Consider the following 16,553-nt stretch of genomic DNA (forward strand, 5'->3'; position numbering starts at 1 on the left):
TATTTGTTTTATGTCAGAGTATTCCCTTCACTTCTAGAGTAAAACCCTGTTTTGTATTTTTTTGTTGTCCTCAAAGAACTCCTGCCACAAATGATTATATGATTCTGTATGTAGGCCAAGCACCCTACTGAGCTAGTAAATTATGTGTAATAATGAAGGGAGATATCCATGAGGTATTCTCTCGGTTACATCCTAGTTTTTATTTGTATGTATCCAAAAAAAGACAAAAGAGGGAAACCAGCATGATGTAGGTGAACTATTTACAACAAAAAAAAGTTTGTATCATTTATCTTATTTATTTACTTTCAGTCGGGCAAAAGCGTGGCCTACCGTCGGGCATTCTACTCGAGCACACTGGGCTCTCTGGCAGAGGACCTGTCCCCTCTCGCAGGTGCAGAACTCGCAGCCGGTGCCGTTCCACATGTCACCGTGGTAACGCACGGTAAGCTCGTACAGACAGCTTCCTTTGGAGGCGACACACTCGTCACAACACTGCCCCGCCCTCTTTACCTTGGTCTGGCCCTGCAAGGGATCATGGGAAGGATAAGGTTAGACTTTATAATAACTAATAACTTTCATGAATAAGCCTTAATAAACCCTTTATAAAAAGTGCACATGATGGATGAGTCATTATAGTACAAACATGATGTATCTTCAGAACCTTTCAAAACCTTCTCTATTTAATCAATGATCTTCATTTTAGCAGGTAACGTCTTCCACAGCAGTAACATGGGGAAGAGTTACAGACAGACAGACAGACAGACAGACAGACAGACAGACAGACAGACAGACAGACAGACAGACAGACAGACAGACAGACAGACAGACAGACAGACAGACAGACAGACAGACAGACAGACAGACAGACAGACAGACAGACAGACAGACAGACAGACAGACAGAGGAACAGACAGACAGAAGAACAGACAGACAGAGGAACAGATAGACAGAGGAACAGACAGACAGACAGACAGACAGAGAGACAAACAGACAGACAGACAGACAGTAACATCAATTGACCGTCTCTGTGTGTACTGACCTTCTCACAGGTCCTGGGTGGACAGGTGTGTGTGTGACAGCGAGACTGGCCACGATCACACACACACCTGGTGCAGCCACTCTTCTGCCACTGCTCACCATGCTGCACACACACACACACACACACACACACACACACACACACACACATACACACACACACACACACACACACACACACACACACACACACACACACACACACACACACACACACACACACACACACACACACACATAATTAAATAATTCATTATTTAATAAATGGCTAATTTACTTCTACTTAAATTCACCTAGTATGTGCACAAAATAATCTTGAAACAAACACACACACACACACACACACACACACACACACACACACACACACACACACACACACACACACACACACACACACACACACACACACACACACACACACACACACACACACACACACACACCTAACCTTAACCATTCAGAGTTAATACCTAACCTGAACCATTCAGAGTTAATGCCTGAACCATTCAGGGTTAATACCTAACCTGAACCATTCAGAGTTAATACCTTAACCATTCAGAGTTAATACCTAACCTTAACCATTCAGAGTTAATACCTTAACCATTCAGAGTTAATACCTTAACCATTCAGAGTTAATACCTTAACCATTCAGAGTTAATACCTTAACCATTCAGAGTTAATACCTAACCTTAACAATTCAGAGTTAATACCTTAACCATTCAGAGTTAATACCTAACCTTAACCATTCAGAGTTAATACCTTAACCATTCAGAGTTAATACCTTAACCATTCAGAGTTAATACCTAACCTTAACCAATCAGAGTTAATACCTTAACCATTCAGAGTTAATACCTTAACCATTCAGAGTTAATTCCTAACCTTAATTTTAAACACTTTAAAATGTGACATTTTTGATACCTCAGAGACAGTCATGTTTGATTGGTAGAATACCTCAGAGACAGTCATGTTTGATTGGTAGAATACCTCAGACAGTCATGTTTGATTGGTAGAATACCTCAGACAGTCATGTTTGATTGGTAGAATACCTCAGAGACAGTCATGTTTGATTGGTAGAATACCTCAGACAGTCATGTTTGATTGGTAGAATACCCTAGAGACAGTCATGTTTGATTGGTAGAATACCTCAGACAGTCATGTTTGATTGGTAGAATACCTCAGAGACAGTCATGTTTGATTGGTAGAATACCCCAGAGACAGTCATGTTTGATTGGTAGAATACCTCAGACAGTCATGTTTGATTGGTAGAATACCTCAGAGACAGTCATGTTTGATTGGTAGAATACCTCAGACAGTCATGTTTGATTGGTAGAATACCCCAGAGACAGTCATGTTTGATTGGTAGAATACCCCAGAGACAGTCATGTTTGATTGGTAGAATACCTCAGACAGTCATGTTTGATTGGTAGAATACCTCAGACAGTCATGTTTGATTGGTAGAATACCTCAGACAGTCATGTTTGATTGGTAGAATACCCCAGAGACAGTCATGTTTGATTGGTAGAATACCTCAGACAGTCATGTTTGATTGGTAGAATACCTCAGACAGTCATGTTTGATTGGTAGAATACCCCAGAGACAGTCATGTTTGATTGGTAGAATACCTCAGAGACAGTCATGTTTGATTGGTAGAATACCTCAGAGACAGTCATGTTTGATTGGTAGAATACCTCAGACAGTCATGTTTGATTGGTAGAATACCTCAGACAGTCATGTTTGATTGGTAGAATACCTCAGACAGTCATGTTTGATTGGTAGAATACCTCAGAGACAGTCATGTTTGATTGGTAGAATACCTCAGACAGTCATGTTTGATTGGTAGAATACCCCAGAGACAGTCATGTTTGATTGGTAGAATACCTCAGACAGTCATGTTTGATTGGTAGAATACCCCAGAGACAGTCATGTTTGATTGGTAGAATACCTCAGACAGTCATGTTTGATTGGTAGAATACCTCAGACAGTCATGTTTGATTGGTAGAATACCCCAGAGACAGTCATGTTTGATTGGTAGAATACCTCAGAGACAGTCATGTTTGATTGGTAGAATACCTCAGACAGTCATGTTTGATTGGTAGAATACCTCAGACAGTCATGTTTGATTGGTAGAATACCTCAGACAGTCATGTTTGATTGGTAGAATACCTCAGACAGTCATGTTTGATTGGTAGAATACCCCAGAGACAGTCATGTTTGATTGGTAGAATACCCCAGAGACAGTCATGTTTGATTGGTAGAATACCCCAGAGACAGTCATGTTTGATTGGTAGAATACCCCAGAGACAGTCATGTTTGATTGGTAGAATACCTCAGACAGTCATGTTTGATTGGTAGAATACCTCAGACAGTCATGTTTGATTGGTAGAATACCTCAGACAGTCATGTTTGATTGGTAGAATACCCCAGAGACAGTCATGTGACAGTTTCCAGATCAGACTACCCATGCTGTTATTCTGTTAATGCAAAGCACTCTCCCTTACACACACACACACACACACACACACACACACACACACACACACACATACACATACACATACACACACACACACACACACACACACACACACACACACACACACACACACACACACACACACACACACACACACACATACACACACACACACACACACACACACACACACACACACACACACACACACACACACACACACACACACACACACACACACACACACACACATATTATTCATGATCTTTAATAAATAACAAGGGAGAGGAGGGAAGAGAGAGGGAGAGGAGGGAAGAGAGAGGGATAAGAGAGCAAGAGAGGACACACACCCACACAGGCACCACACACACACACACACACACTTCTCAGAGACACCCTGTTAAAACCGTGCTGAAAAGCAGAGACTCACATTCTGTCACATAAATCCTCGGTCACATACAGTACCAGTTACTAGTTTTAGAACACCTGCTCATTCAAGGGTTTTTCTTCATTTGTACTATTTTCTACATTGTAGAATAACAGTGAAGACATCACAACTACGAAATAACACATATGGAATCATGTAGTAACCAGAAAAGTGTTAAATCAAAATATATTTTAGATTCTTCAAAGTAGTCACCCTTTGCCTTGAAGACAGCTTTGCACACTCAAGACAGCTGGCATTCTCTCAACCACCTTAGTTCATAGTTCTGGTGTCTTCACTATTATTCTACAATGTAGAAAATAGTTTTAAAAAATTAAACCCTGGAATGAGTAGGTGTGTTCTAACTTTTGTGTGCAAACAAAAGTACTTCACTCTATACTTCACTCTCCTTCTACTTCTTTCTCTCTCTGTCTTTCTCTCTGTCTCACTCTCTCTCTCTCTGTCTCACTCTCTCTCTCTCTCTGTCTCACTCTGTCTCTGTCTCACTCTCTCTGTCTCACTCTCTCTATCTCACTCTCTCTCTCTGTCTTTGTCTCTTTTTCTCTGTCTCACTCTCTCTCTCTGTCTCACTCTCTGTCTCTCTCTCTGTCTCACTCTCTCTCTCTCTGTCTCACTCTCTGTCTCTCTCTCTGTCTCACTCTCTCACTCACTCTCTCTCTCTGTCTCACTCTCTCTCTCTGTCTCTCTCTCTCTCTCTCTCTGTCTCACTCTGTCTCTGTCTCACTCTCTCTGTCTCACTCTCTCTATCTCACTCTCTCTCTCTCTGTCTTTGTCTCTTTCTCTCTGTCTCACTCTCTCTGTCTCTGTCTCACTCTCTCTCTTTATCTCACTCTCTCTCTCTGTCTCACTCTCACTCTCTCTCTCTGTCTCACTCTCTGTCTCTCTCTCTGTCTCACTCTCTCTCTCTGTCTCACTCTCTCAGAACAGTGTATAACTAAGTGACAGTACCTTGTACTCCTTCCCAGCGGAGAGGCAAGGGTTGGGGACACATTGTGGGCAGCAGTGTCCTGGCTGGATCACCAGATTATCGAGCTGTTGGAGACACACACACACATCAGACGTGTGACAAATTGTGCTGCAATGGAATCACAATGTGTGTGTTTGTGTGAGTATGTGTGTGTGTGTGAGTGTTTGTGTGCGTATGTGTATGTGTGTGTGTGTGTGTGTGTGTGTGTGTGCATGCGTGTGTGTGTGTTTGTGTGAGTATGTGTGTGTGTGTGAGTGTTTGTGTGCGTTGTGTATGTGTGTGTGTGTGTGTGTGTGTGTGTGTGTGTGTGTGTGTGTGTGCATGCGTGTGTGTGTGTTTGTGTGAGTATGTGTTTGTGTGTGTGTGTGTGTGTGTGTGTGTGTGTGTGTGTGTGTGTGTGTGTGTGTGTGCATGCGTGTGTGTGTGTTTGTGTGAGTATGTGTTTGTGTGTGTGTGTGACAGTAGTACTAACCGGTTTGCAGGCGACAGGTTGGCACTCTGCTGCATAGCACTGAGGTAGTCCGTTACTACACACACACTTAGAGCACGGGCTGGGACTCCACTCCTCCCCATCCCTGTACTCATGGTCCTCCCAGGAACAGGAGGCTGTGGAGACACACACACACACACCATGCACAAGTGTGTAGAGTGTAAGTACAAGAGTGTAAGTACAGTAAAGTGTGTGTGTACACTCACTACACCCGTTAGTGAGATGCTATAGAAAATGTATGGTATGTATTATACATCTGGCAGTAGATGGGACAGCCCCAAGGGTCCCTAACACAGGAACAGAGTATATTACATCTGGCAGTAGAGTGGACAGCCCCAGGGGTCCCTAACACAGGAACAGAGTATATTACATCTGGCAGTAGAGTGGACAGACCCAGGGGTCCCTAACACAGGAACAAATGCAAGTGGAGTCAGAACAAATATGATCTATACACTGACAAGATATTGAACTGTTTGTTCTAACAATGGGAATAAATATCCGCAAAGGCGTAATGTGGGCAGGAGGAGTGGACATCTGCACTGAGCTAAAGGCTAGAGCTACCGCTTTCAAGCAGCAGGCCACTCATCCGGACGCTTATGAGAAATCCCGCTACGGTCTCCGACGAGCGATCAAACTGGCAAAGCGTCAATACAGGACTAAGATCTTATCCTGCTATACCGCCTTGACACTCATCAGGTGTGGCAGGACTTGCAAACTATTAAAGATTACAAAGGGAAACCCAGCCGTGAGCTGCCCAGTGACACGAGCCTACCAGACAAGCCAAATGCGCTTCTATGCTGGCTTCGAGGCTAGCAACACTGAACCATGCATAAGAGCACCAGCTGCTCTGGGCGACTGTTTGATCTCCCTCTCCATAGCCGATATGAGTAAGACCTTTAAACAGGATAACATTCAAAGGGCCAGATGGATTACCAGGATGTGTACTCAGACACCAGCTGGCAAGTGTCTTCACTGAGATTTTCAACCTCTCCCTGACCCAGTCAGTAATACCTACATGTTTCAATCCGACCACCATAGTCCAAGGAGAAGAGAGATGGGGAAGAGAGAGGGTAACCAAGGTAACCGTTCTAATTTACTATCACATGAAAGGCTGGTAATCAACACCATAATCCCAGACACCCTGGACCGCCTCCAAATCGCATACCGCCTCAACAGATCCAGAGATGACGCAATCTCTGTTGCACTTCACACCTATGTGAAGTGCGCTCAGGCATGTGTGCGCTCAGGCACGTGTGCGCTCAGGCACATGTGCGCTCAGGCACGTGTGTGCGGGCGTCGCTAGCTTTGAAGCACTCCTTTTTTGGGGTCCCAGGTCAAAAAAAAGTTTGAAATCACTGAGCTAGCAAACAGCTAGCAAACAGACTGCTAGCAAACAGACTGCTAGCAAACAGACTGCTGTACAGCTATAGTATCTGGTGCAGCGCAAACGTCACATTGTAGGGAGAGGACTGACATAAATTAATATGCAGCTCCCGAAAAAATGTTGTTGATCCAAACTATGATCTGTTTTCTTTACTCACCTGCAATTGGGAATCAAGCAACAATTACTGGCACAGGCTTACTTTTGTTGAGCCAAAATTGCTTGAAATTCATTATTTACCTATTTAATTTTTTTTATTTATTTAGCCTTTATTTAACTAGGCAAGTCAGTTAAGAACAAATTCTTATTTTCAATGACAGCCTAGGAACAGTGGGTTAACTGCCTGTTCAGTGGCAGAATGACAGATTTGTACCTTGTCAGCTCAGGGGTTTGAACTTGCAACCTTCCGGTTACTAGTCCAACGCTCTAACCACTAGGCTACCCTGCCGCTAGGCTACTTATGAATCTTGCATAAAATTAATTATTACATCATCAAAAATGATAAAAATGGCTGTCTGGTAACCTCAATAAATATACAAAGATTTGTAGTTGAACAACTCATTGACTGTATAGATTTTTTAAACTGGACTCGAAACATTACTTGAAATTACTTGTGACTCGAATCGACTTGCTCTTAAACTGGATGACTTGGACTTGACTTGAGGCTCGACCCGTTCTACTTGGGACTGGACTTGACTCGAGGCTCGACCCGTTCTACTTGGGACTGGACTCGAGACTCGACCCATTTTACTTGGGACTGGACTTGACTCGAGACTCGACCCGTTCTACTTGGGACTGGACTTGAGACTTGGACCTCGTGACTTGAGACTTGCTTGTGACTCGAATAATAGCGACTTGGTCCCATCTCTGGTTAGTCTATGAATCATGTGACAAATAAAATTTGTTTTGAACATTCTTGTCAACTGCGATATAAAATACGTTTTTCCTGTAAACCCTGCCGGGTGCTCGTGCGTCCACCCACGGCATATCAGTACATTCATAACAATGTATGTACCCATTACGAAACGTTCATTATTTTTTTCTCCCCTTATTTTGTGACATCTAATTGGCAGTTACAATCTTGTCCCATCGCCGCAACTCCCGTACGGACTCAGGAGAGGCGAAGGTCGAGAGCCATGCGTCTTCAGAAACACGACCCTGCCAAGCCCCACTGCTTCTTGACACACTGGTCGATTAACCCGGAAGCCAACCCCTACCAATGTGTCGGAGAAAACACCGTACAGCTGGCGACCGAAGTCAGCCACAAGGAGTTACTAGAGCGCGATGGGACAGGTTTTGGGGAGGAGAGCAAAGAAAAAGCCATATCTCAGACTGGCCAATAAAAAGAAAAGATTAAGATGGGTAAAAGAACGCAGACACTGGACAGAGGAACTCTGCCTAGAAGGCCAGCATCCTGGAGTCGCCTCTTCACTGTTGACGTTGAGACTGGTGTTTTGCGGGTGCTATTTAATGAAGCTGCCAGTTGAGGACTAGTGAGGCGTCTGTTTCTCAAACTAGACACTCTAATGTACTTGTCCTCTTGCTCAGTTGTGCACCGGGGCCTCCCACTCTCTTTCTATTCTGGTTTGCGACAGTTTGCGCTGTTCTGTGAAGGGAGTAGTACACAGTGTTTTTCTGATTCTTATGCTCTAGATACTCAACTAGACTAAAGAAGGTCTGTTGTATTGTTTCTTTAATGAGAACAACAGTTGTCAGCTGTGCAAAAGGGTTTTCTAATGATCAATTAGCCTTTTAAAATTATAAACTTGGGTTAGCTAACACAACGTGCCATTGGAACACAGGAGTGATGGTTGCTGATAATGGACCTCTGTACACCTATGGAGATATTCCACACAAAAAAATCTGCCTTTTCCAGCTACAATAGTCATTTACAACAGTAACAATGTCTACACTGTATTTCTAATGGACAAAAACGAAGGACATTTCGAAGTGACCCCTAACCTTTGAACGGTAGTGTACAGTTGAAGTCGGAAGTTTACATACACCTTAGTCAAATACATTGAAACTCACTTTATCATAATTCCTGACATTAAATCCGAGTACAAATGTCCTGTCTTAGGTCAGTGAGGATCACCACTTTATTTTAAGAATGTGAAATGTCAGAATAATAGTATTAGAATGATTGATTCCCAGTGTGTCAGAAGTTTACATACCCTCAATTAGTATTTGGTAGCGTTGCCTTTAAATTGTTTAACTTGGGTCAAACATTTTGGGTAGCCTCCCACAAGCCTCCCACAATACGTTGGGTGAATTTTGGCCCATTCCTCCTGACAGAGCTGGTGTAACTGAGTCAGGTTTGTAGGCCTCCTTGCTCGCGCACGCTTTTTTAGTTATGCCCACAAATGTTCTATGGAATTGAGGTCAAGGCTTTGTGATGGCCACTCCAATACCTTGACTTTGTTGTCCTTAAGCCATTTTGCCACAACTTTGGAAGTATGCTTGGGTTCGTTGTCCATTTGTCCATTTGGAAGACCCATTTGCAACCAAGCTTTAACTTACCGACTGATGTCTTGAGATGTTGCTTCAATATATCAACATAATTTTCCTACCTTATGATGCCATCTATTTTGTGAAGTGCACCAGTCCCTCCTGCAGCAAAGCACCCTCACAACATGATGCTGCCAACCCCATGCTTCACGGTTGGGATGGTGTTCTTCGGCTTGCAAGCCTCCCCTTTTTCTTCCAAACATAATGATGGTCATTATGACCAAACAGTTCTATTTTTGTTTCATCAGACCAGAGCACATTTCTCCAAAAAGTACGACCTTTGTCCCCATGTGCAGTTGCAAACTGTAGTCTGGCTTTTTTTTTGTGGCGATTTTGGCGATTTTGGCGATTTTGGAGCAGTGGCTTCTTCCTTGCTGAGCAGCCTTTCAGGTTCTGTCGATATAGGACTCGTTTTACTGTGGATATACATACTTTTGTACATGTTGTTTCCTCCAGCATCTTCACAAGATCCTTTGCTGCAAGTTTTAAGTTCCTCGGCGTACACATCACAGACAAACTGAATTGGTCCATTCACACAGACAGCATCGTGAAGAAGGCGCAGCAGCGCCTCTTCAACCTCAGGAGGCTGAAGAAATTCGGCTTGTCACCAAAAGCACTCTACAAACTTCTACAGATGCACAATCGAGAGCATCCTGGCGGGCTGTATCACCGCCTGGTATGGCAACTGCTCCGCCCTCAACCGTAAGGCTCTCCAGAGGGTAGTGAGGTCTGCACAACGCATCACCGGGGGCAAACTACCTGCCCTCCAGGACACCTACACCACCCGATGTTACAGGAAGGCCATAAAGATCATCAAGGACATCAACCACCCGAGCCACTGCCTGTTCACCCCGCTATCATCCAGAAGGCGAGGTCAGTACAGGTGCATCAAAGCTGGGACCGAGAGACTGAAAAACAGCTTCTATCTCAAGGCCATCAGACTGTTAAACAGCCACCACTAACATTGAGTGGCTGCTGCCAACACACTGACACTGACACTGACTCAACTCCAGCCACTTTAATAATGGGAATTGATGGGAAATGTAAATATATCACTAGCCACTTTAAACAATGCTACCTTATATAATGTTACTTACCCTACATTATTCATCTCATATGCATACGTATATACTGTACTCTATATCATCGACTGCATCCTTATGTAATACATGTATCACTAGCCACTTTAACTATGCCACTTTGTTTACATACTCATCTCATATGTATATACTGTACTCGATACCATCTACTGTATCTTGCCTATGCTCCTCTGTACCATCACTCATTCATATATCCTTATGTACATATTCTTTATCCCCTTACACTGTGTATAAGACAGTAGTTTTGGAATTGTTAGTTAGATTACTTGTTGGTTATTACTGCATTGTCGGAACTAGAAGCACAAGCATTTCGCTACACTCGCATTAACATCTGCTAACCATGTGTATGTGACAAATAAAATGTTATTTGATTTGATTTGTTCTGGGATTGATTTGCACTTTTCGCACCAAAGTATGTTCATCTCTAGGAGACAGAACGTGTATCCTTCCTGAGTGGTATGACGGCTACGTAGTCCCATGGTGTTTATACTTGTGTACTATTGTTTGTACAGATGAACATGGTACCTTCAGGCATTTGGAAATTGCTCCCAAGGATGAACCAGACTTGTGGAGGTCTACAATTTTTTTTCGGAAGACTTGGCTGATTTCTTTTGATTTTCCCCTGATGTCAAGCAAAAAGACACTCAGTTTGAAGGTAGGCCTTGAAATACATCCACAGGTACACCTCCAATTGACTCAAATGATGTCAATTAGCCTATCAGAAGTTTCTAAAGCCATGACATCATTTTCTGGAATTTTCCAAGCTGGTTAAAGGCACAGTCAACTTAGTGTATGTAAACTTCTGACCCACTGGAATTGTGATACAGTGAATTATAAGTGAAATAATCTGTCTGCAAACAATTGTTGGAAAAATGACTTGTGTCATGCACAGAGTAGATGTCCTAACCATATATATATAAACCCATATAAACCCATATTGTTGTTTTTCTTTGAATGTAGGTCTGCGATGAAGTCAGCCAGGCAAAGACGCTGGAAAGAAATCCCACCTGAAGTTGAGGTGAGATCTTTATAGGATTTACAGCGTCAGATTTGTAATAGCAAAGGGAATACCCAGTTCAGGCGCTAACTAGCTATGTAGCCGCCATGCGTAGCGCTGCAGGGGGCAACCACAACATATAAATAATATAACTGACAGACATCAGCTAACCTTTTGAAGTCCTCAGGCAACGGCTCAAACAGACTCCGAGTCTGGCAGGCTTTCCCCAAGGGTTGGCAACAGTGTACACAGTATATGATGCCAACCACAGTACAGGCAATACCGCCCCTCTACCTAGCTCTGGTCCCTGCCTGAAAGAGTATGGCTTCTATTGGATTCAATTTACCATTTTGATGACAGATGACCTGGATCTGTTGTTGCTTTGGAGGCCATTTTGATGACAGATGACCTGGATCTGTTGTTGCTTTGGAGGCCATTTTGATGACAGATGACCTGGATCTGTTGTTGCTTTGGAGGCCATTTTGAGGCGTTCAACTGGAAAGTAAAGCAGAGTTGGTATGAAACTTACCTCCACTGCGGGCACACTTGGGGCAGCAGTCTCCGGCGGGGGTGAAGGCAGTCTGGTCTGGGGGGCAGCTGAGAGGAGGACAGGGTCTCTGTCTACAGGATACACTACCCCCAGAACACACACACACCTGGCACTGGGGGGCACTCCACTGACTGTCATGCTGTGGATGGGTGGATGGTGGGGAGGGAGGGAGAGAGTAATGTTTACTCTTCATTCTTATTGTTTATTTCACTTTTGTATACTATCTACATCACTTGCTTTGGCAATGTTAACATATGTTTCCCATGCCAATAAAGCCCCTTGAATTGAATTGAATTGAATTGAATTGAGAGGGAGAGACAGACAGACATATATACAGACAGACAGACAGACAGACAGACAGACAGACAGACAGACAGACAGACAGACAGACAGACAGACAGACAGACAGACAGACAGACAGACAGACAGACAGACAGATATACAGACAGACAGACAGACAGACAGACAGACAGACAGACAGACAGACAGACAGACAGACAGACAGACAGACATATATACAGACAGACAGACAGACAGACAGACAGACAGACAGACAGACATATACAGACAGACAGACAGACAGACAGACAGACAGACAGACAGACAGACAGACAGACAGACAGACAGACAGACAGACAGACAGACAGACAGACAGACAGACATATATACAGACAGACAGACAGACAGACAGACAGACAGACAGACAGACAGAGACAGACAGACAGACAGACAGACAGACAGACAGACAGACAGACAGACAGACAGACAGACAGACAGAATGAAAATGTAATCTTGACCGCTATCAGTAATCTATAAATCTCTAATCCAGTGTAATGTAATCTATCAGTAATCTATAAATCTCTACTCCAGTGTAATGTAATCTATCAGTAATCTATAAATCTCTACTCCAGTGTAATGTAATCTATCAGTAATCTATAAATCTCTACTCCAGTGTTTTACCTTCCTAGCCCCAATCTAAAATAAATGTTGAACACAATCTTCAGTAAATAACCACATAAATCATTATTCTGCTACTGTGCCACATATACCCGAATACAGTTTAATCTCCTCTCCCCTTCACCAACCCACAGAGAGCTTTTGGAAGACCCAGGCAGACCCTCTAAACACGAGTTCCCTGCCTCAGGAGTAGAGCCTTGTGAAAAGTGTGAAAGACACTTGATGCTTCAGAGACACCAATGGAATCCTAAACCTCAGGCCAAAGTGGCTTGTTAGGAAGCTTGTTCTACCTAAAAAGATTGGCCTCCAGCCAGCTCTCTCTTGTTGCTCCCAAATGGCACACTATTCACTACATACAGTAGGCCCTTAGGGCCCTTAGGGTTCTGGTCAAAAGTAGTGCACTAAACAGAGAATAGGGTGTGATTTGGGACATAGGCTCTGTGTGAGATGGCGAAAGAGGAGAAGCTAACAAGAAAGAGATTGTGTGTTGAGAGAGGAGAGGGGAGAGGGGAGAGGAGAGGGTTAGAGGGGAGAGGAGAGAGGAGAGGGGAGAGAAGAGAGGAGGGGACAGAGGAAAGAGGAGGGGACAGAGGAGAGAGGAGGGAAGAGGGGACAGAGGAGAGGAGAGAAGAGGGGACAGAGGGGAGAGGAGAGAGGAGAGAAGATGGGACAGAGGAGAGGAGGAGAGGAGAGGAGAGGAGAGGAGAGAGGAGAGGAGAGGAGAGGAGAGGAGAGGAGAGGAGAGGAGGAGAGGAGAGGAGAGAGGAGAGGAGAGGAGAGGAGAGGAGAGGGGAGGAGAGGAGGGGGACAGAGGAGAGGAAAGAGGAGAGAAGAGGGGACAGAGGGAGAGAGGAGAGAAGAGGGGACAGAGGGGAGAGGAGAGGAGAGGAGAGAAGATGGGACAGAGGAGAGGAGAGGGAGAGAGGGAGAGAGGAGAGGAGAGAGGAGAGGAGAGAGGAGATGGGAGAGGAGAGGAGAGGAGAGGAGAGGAGAGGAGAGGAGGGGACAGAGGAGAGGGAGAGAGGAGAGAAGAGGGGACAGAGGAGAGGAGAGGAGAGAGGAGAGAAGAGGGGACAGAGGAGAGGAGAGAGAAGAGGGGACAGAGGAGAGGAGAGGAGAGAGAGAGGAGATGGGAGAGGGAGAGGAGAGGAGAGGAGAGGAGAGGAGAGGAGAGGAGAGGAGAGGAGAGGAGAGGGGAGAGAGAGGAGAGGAGAGGAGAGGAGAGGAGAGGAGAGGAGAGAGAGGAGAGGAGAGGAGAGGGGACAGAGGAGAGGAGAGAGGAAGACAGATGTTTTCTCTGGTCCTCCACAGTGGACCGTGTCACCTACTGACCCCATAAACAGCTTCTTTATGCTGACAAGAGCCCTGGGAGGAGGGCAGGCACTCTGGACAACACTGGTTGGGAGGGATCCTCAACCGCTCTCCCTGAGGAGACACACAGACAGAAAACAGTATCAGTTCCCTGTAGTTGACAACCATGTTAATGCAGGATGGAAAGAGAATGGCTCTTCTCCTTTAGTCTATTTTTATAGTCTATTTTTATAACCCTTTAGTGAAAAATACAATAAAACAGGAACATATAGAGACAGATTCATTTAAACAGTTAATGCAGAATGGAAGACAAAATGTGATCTGTGGTTAAAAGGTCGATTCTATTTCAATTACAGTCAATTCAGGAAAATCCAACTCCATTTCTCTTAAAGGCCATGTTGGGTAAAATGCCAATTTATCTCTGTTCTTTCTTAGTCAGGTCAGTAAATAAATATCAATTACGGTCCCATTCTCATTTCCTTCTAACAGTACCAAAAATTAGAACAGGTCATGGTAGAAATAGTTTTAGTTACTTAGCACCGTTGTCCTGGAATTCTCTCCTGAACATTTTCAAATGTGATGATGTAGTTTCGTTGGTGGAGTTTAAACACTTGATCAATGTACAGTCGTGGCCAAAAGTTTTGAGAATGACACAAATATGAATTTCCACAAAGTCTGCTGCCTCAGTGTCTTTAGATATTTTTGTCAGATGTTACTATGGCATACTGAAGTATAATTACAAGCATTTCATAAGTGTCAAAGGCTTTTATTGACAATTTCATGAAGTTGATGCAGAGTCAATATTTACAGTGTTGACCCTTCTTTTTCAAGACCTCTGCAATCAAATCAAATCAAATTTTATTTGTCACATACACATGGTTAGCAGATGTTAATGCGAGTGTAGCGAAATGCTTGTGCTTCTAGTTCCGACAATGCAGTAATAACGAGCAAGTAATCTAACTAACAATTCCAAAAAAAACTACTGTCTTATACACAGTGGGGATAAAGAATATGTACCCAAGGATATATGAATGAGTGATGGTACAGAGCAGCATAGGCAAGATACAGTAGATGATATCGAGTACAGTATATACATATGAGATAAGTATGTAAACCAAGTGGCATAGTTAAAGTGGCTAGTGATACATTATTACATAAGGATGCAGTCGATGATATAGAGTACAGTATCAACGTATGCATATGAGATGAACAATGTAGGGTAAGTAACATTATATAAGGTAGCATTGTTTAAAGTGGCTAGTGATATATTTACATAATTTCCCATCAATTCCCATGATTAAAGTGGCTGGAGTAGAGTCAGTGTCATTGACAGTGTGTTGGCAGTAGCCACTCAATGTTAGTGGTGGCTGTTTAACAGTCTGATGGCCTTGAGATAGAAGCTGTTTTTCAGTCTCTCGGTCCCAGCTTTGATGCACCTGTACTGACCTCGCCTTCTGGATGACAGCGGGGTGAACAGGCAGTGGCTCGGGTGGTTGATGTCCTTGATGATCTTTATGGCCTTCCTGTAGCATCGGGTGGTGTAGGTGTCCTGGAGGGCAGGTAGTTTGCCCCCGGTGATGCGTTGTGCAGACCTCACTACCCCTCTGAGAGCCTTACGGTTGAGGGCGGTGCAGTTGCCATACCAGGCGGTGATACAGCCCGCCAGGATGCTCTCGATTGTGCATCTGTAGAAGCTTTGTGAGTGCTTTTGGTGACAAGCCGAATTTCTTCAGCCTCCTGAGGTTGAAGAGGCGCACATGCTGCGCCTTCCTCACGATGCTGTCTGTGTGAGTGGACCAATCAGTTTGTCTGTGATGTGTATGCCGAGGAACTTAAAACTTGCTATGGAATCCGCCCTGGCATGCTGTCAATTAACTTCTGGGCCACATCCTGACTTATGGCAGCCCATTCTTGCATAATCAATGCTTGGAGTTTGTCAGAATTTGTGGGTTTTTGTTTGTCCATCTGCCTCTTGAGGATTGACCACAAGTTCTCAATGGGATTAAGGTCTGGGGAGTTTCCTGGCCATGGACCCAAAATATCAATGTTTTGTTCCCTGAGCCACTTAGTTATCACTTTTGCCTTATGGCAAGGTGCTCCATCATGCTGGAAAAGGCATTGTTCGTCACCAAACTGTTCCTGGATGGTTGGGAGAAGTTGCTCTCGGAGGATGTGTTGGTACCATTCTTTATACATGGCTGTGTTCATAGGCAAACTTGTGAGTGATCCCACTCCCTTGGCTGAGAAGCAACCCCACACATGAATGGTCTCAGGATGCTTTACTGTTGGCATGACACAGGTCTGATGGTAGCGCTCACCTTGTCTTCTCCGGA

General features: G+C 44.1%; 1 protein-coding gene across 1 annotated transcript in view; it reads right to left on the reverse strand.

Annotated features, from left to right (window-relative positions):
• LOC112240057 (extracellular matrix organizing protein FRAS1) overlaps positions 1 to 16,553 on the reverse strand; it is a 338,168-nt gene that overhangs the window by 189,755 nt on the left and 131,860 nt on the right. The window contains 6 exon segments of the mRNA XM_042331265.1: positions 331 to 522; positions 1,040 to 1,141; positions 4,908 to 4,991; positions 5,399 to 5,532; positions 11,932 to 12,091; positions 14,242 to 14,334. Coding sequence (XP_042187199.1) covers positions 331 to 522; positions 1,040 to 1,141; positions 4,908 to 4,991; positions 5,399 to 5,532; positions 11,932 to 12,091; positions 14,242 to 14,334 — 765 coding nt within the window.

Source organism: Oncorhynchus tshawytscha, linkage group LG12, assembly GCF_018296145.1.
Source record: "Oncorhynchus tshawytscha isolate Ot180627B linkage group LG12, Otsh_v2.0, whole genome shotgun sequence".
NCBI lineage: Eukaryota > Metazoa > Chordata > Actinopteri > Salmoniformes > Salmonidae > Oncorhynchus > Oncorhynchus tshawytscha.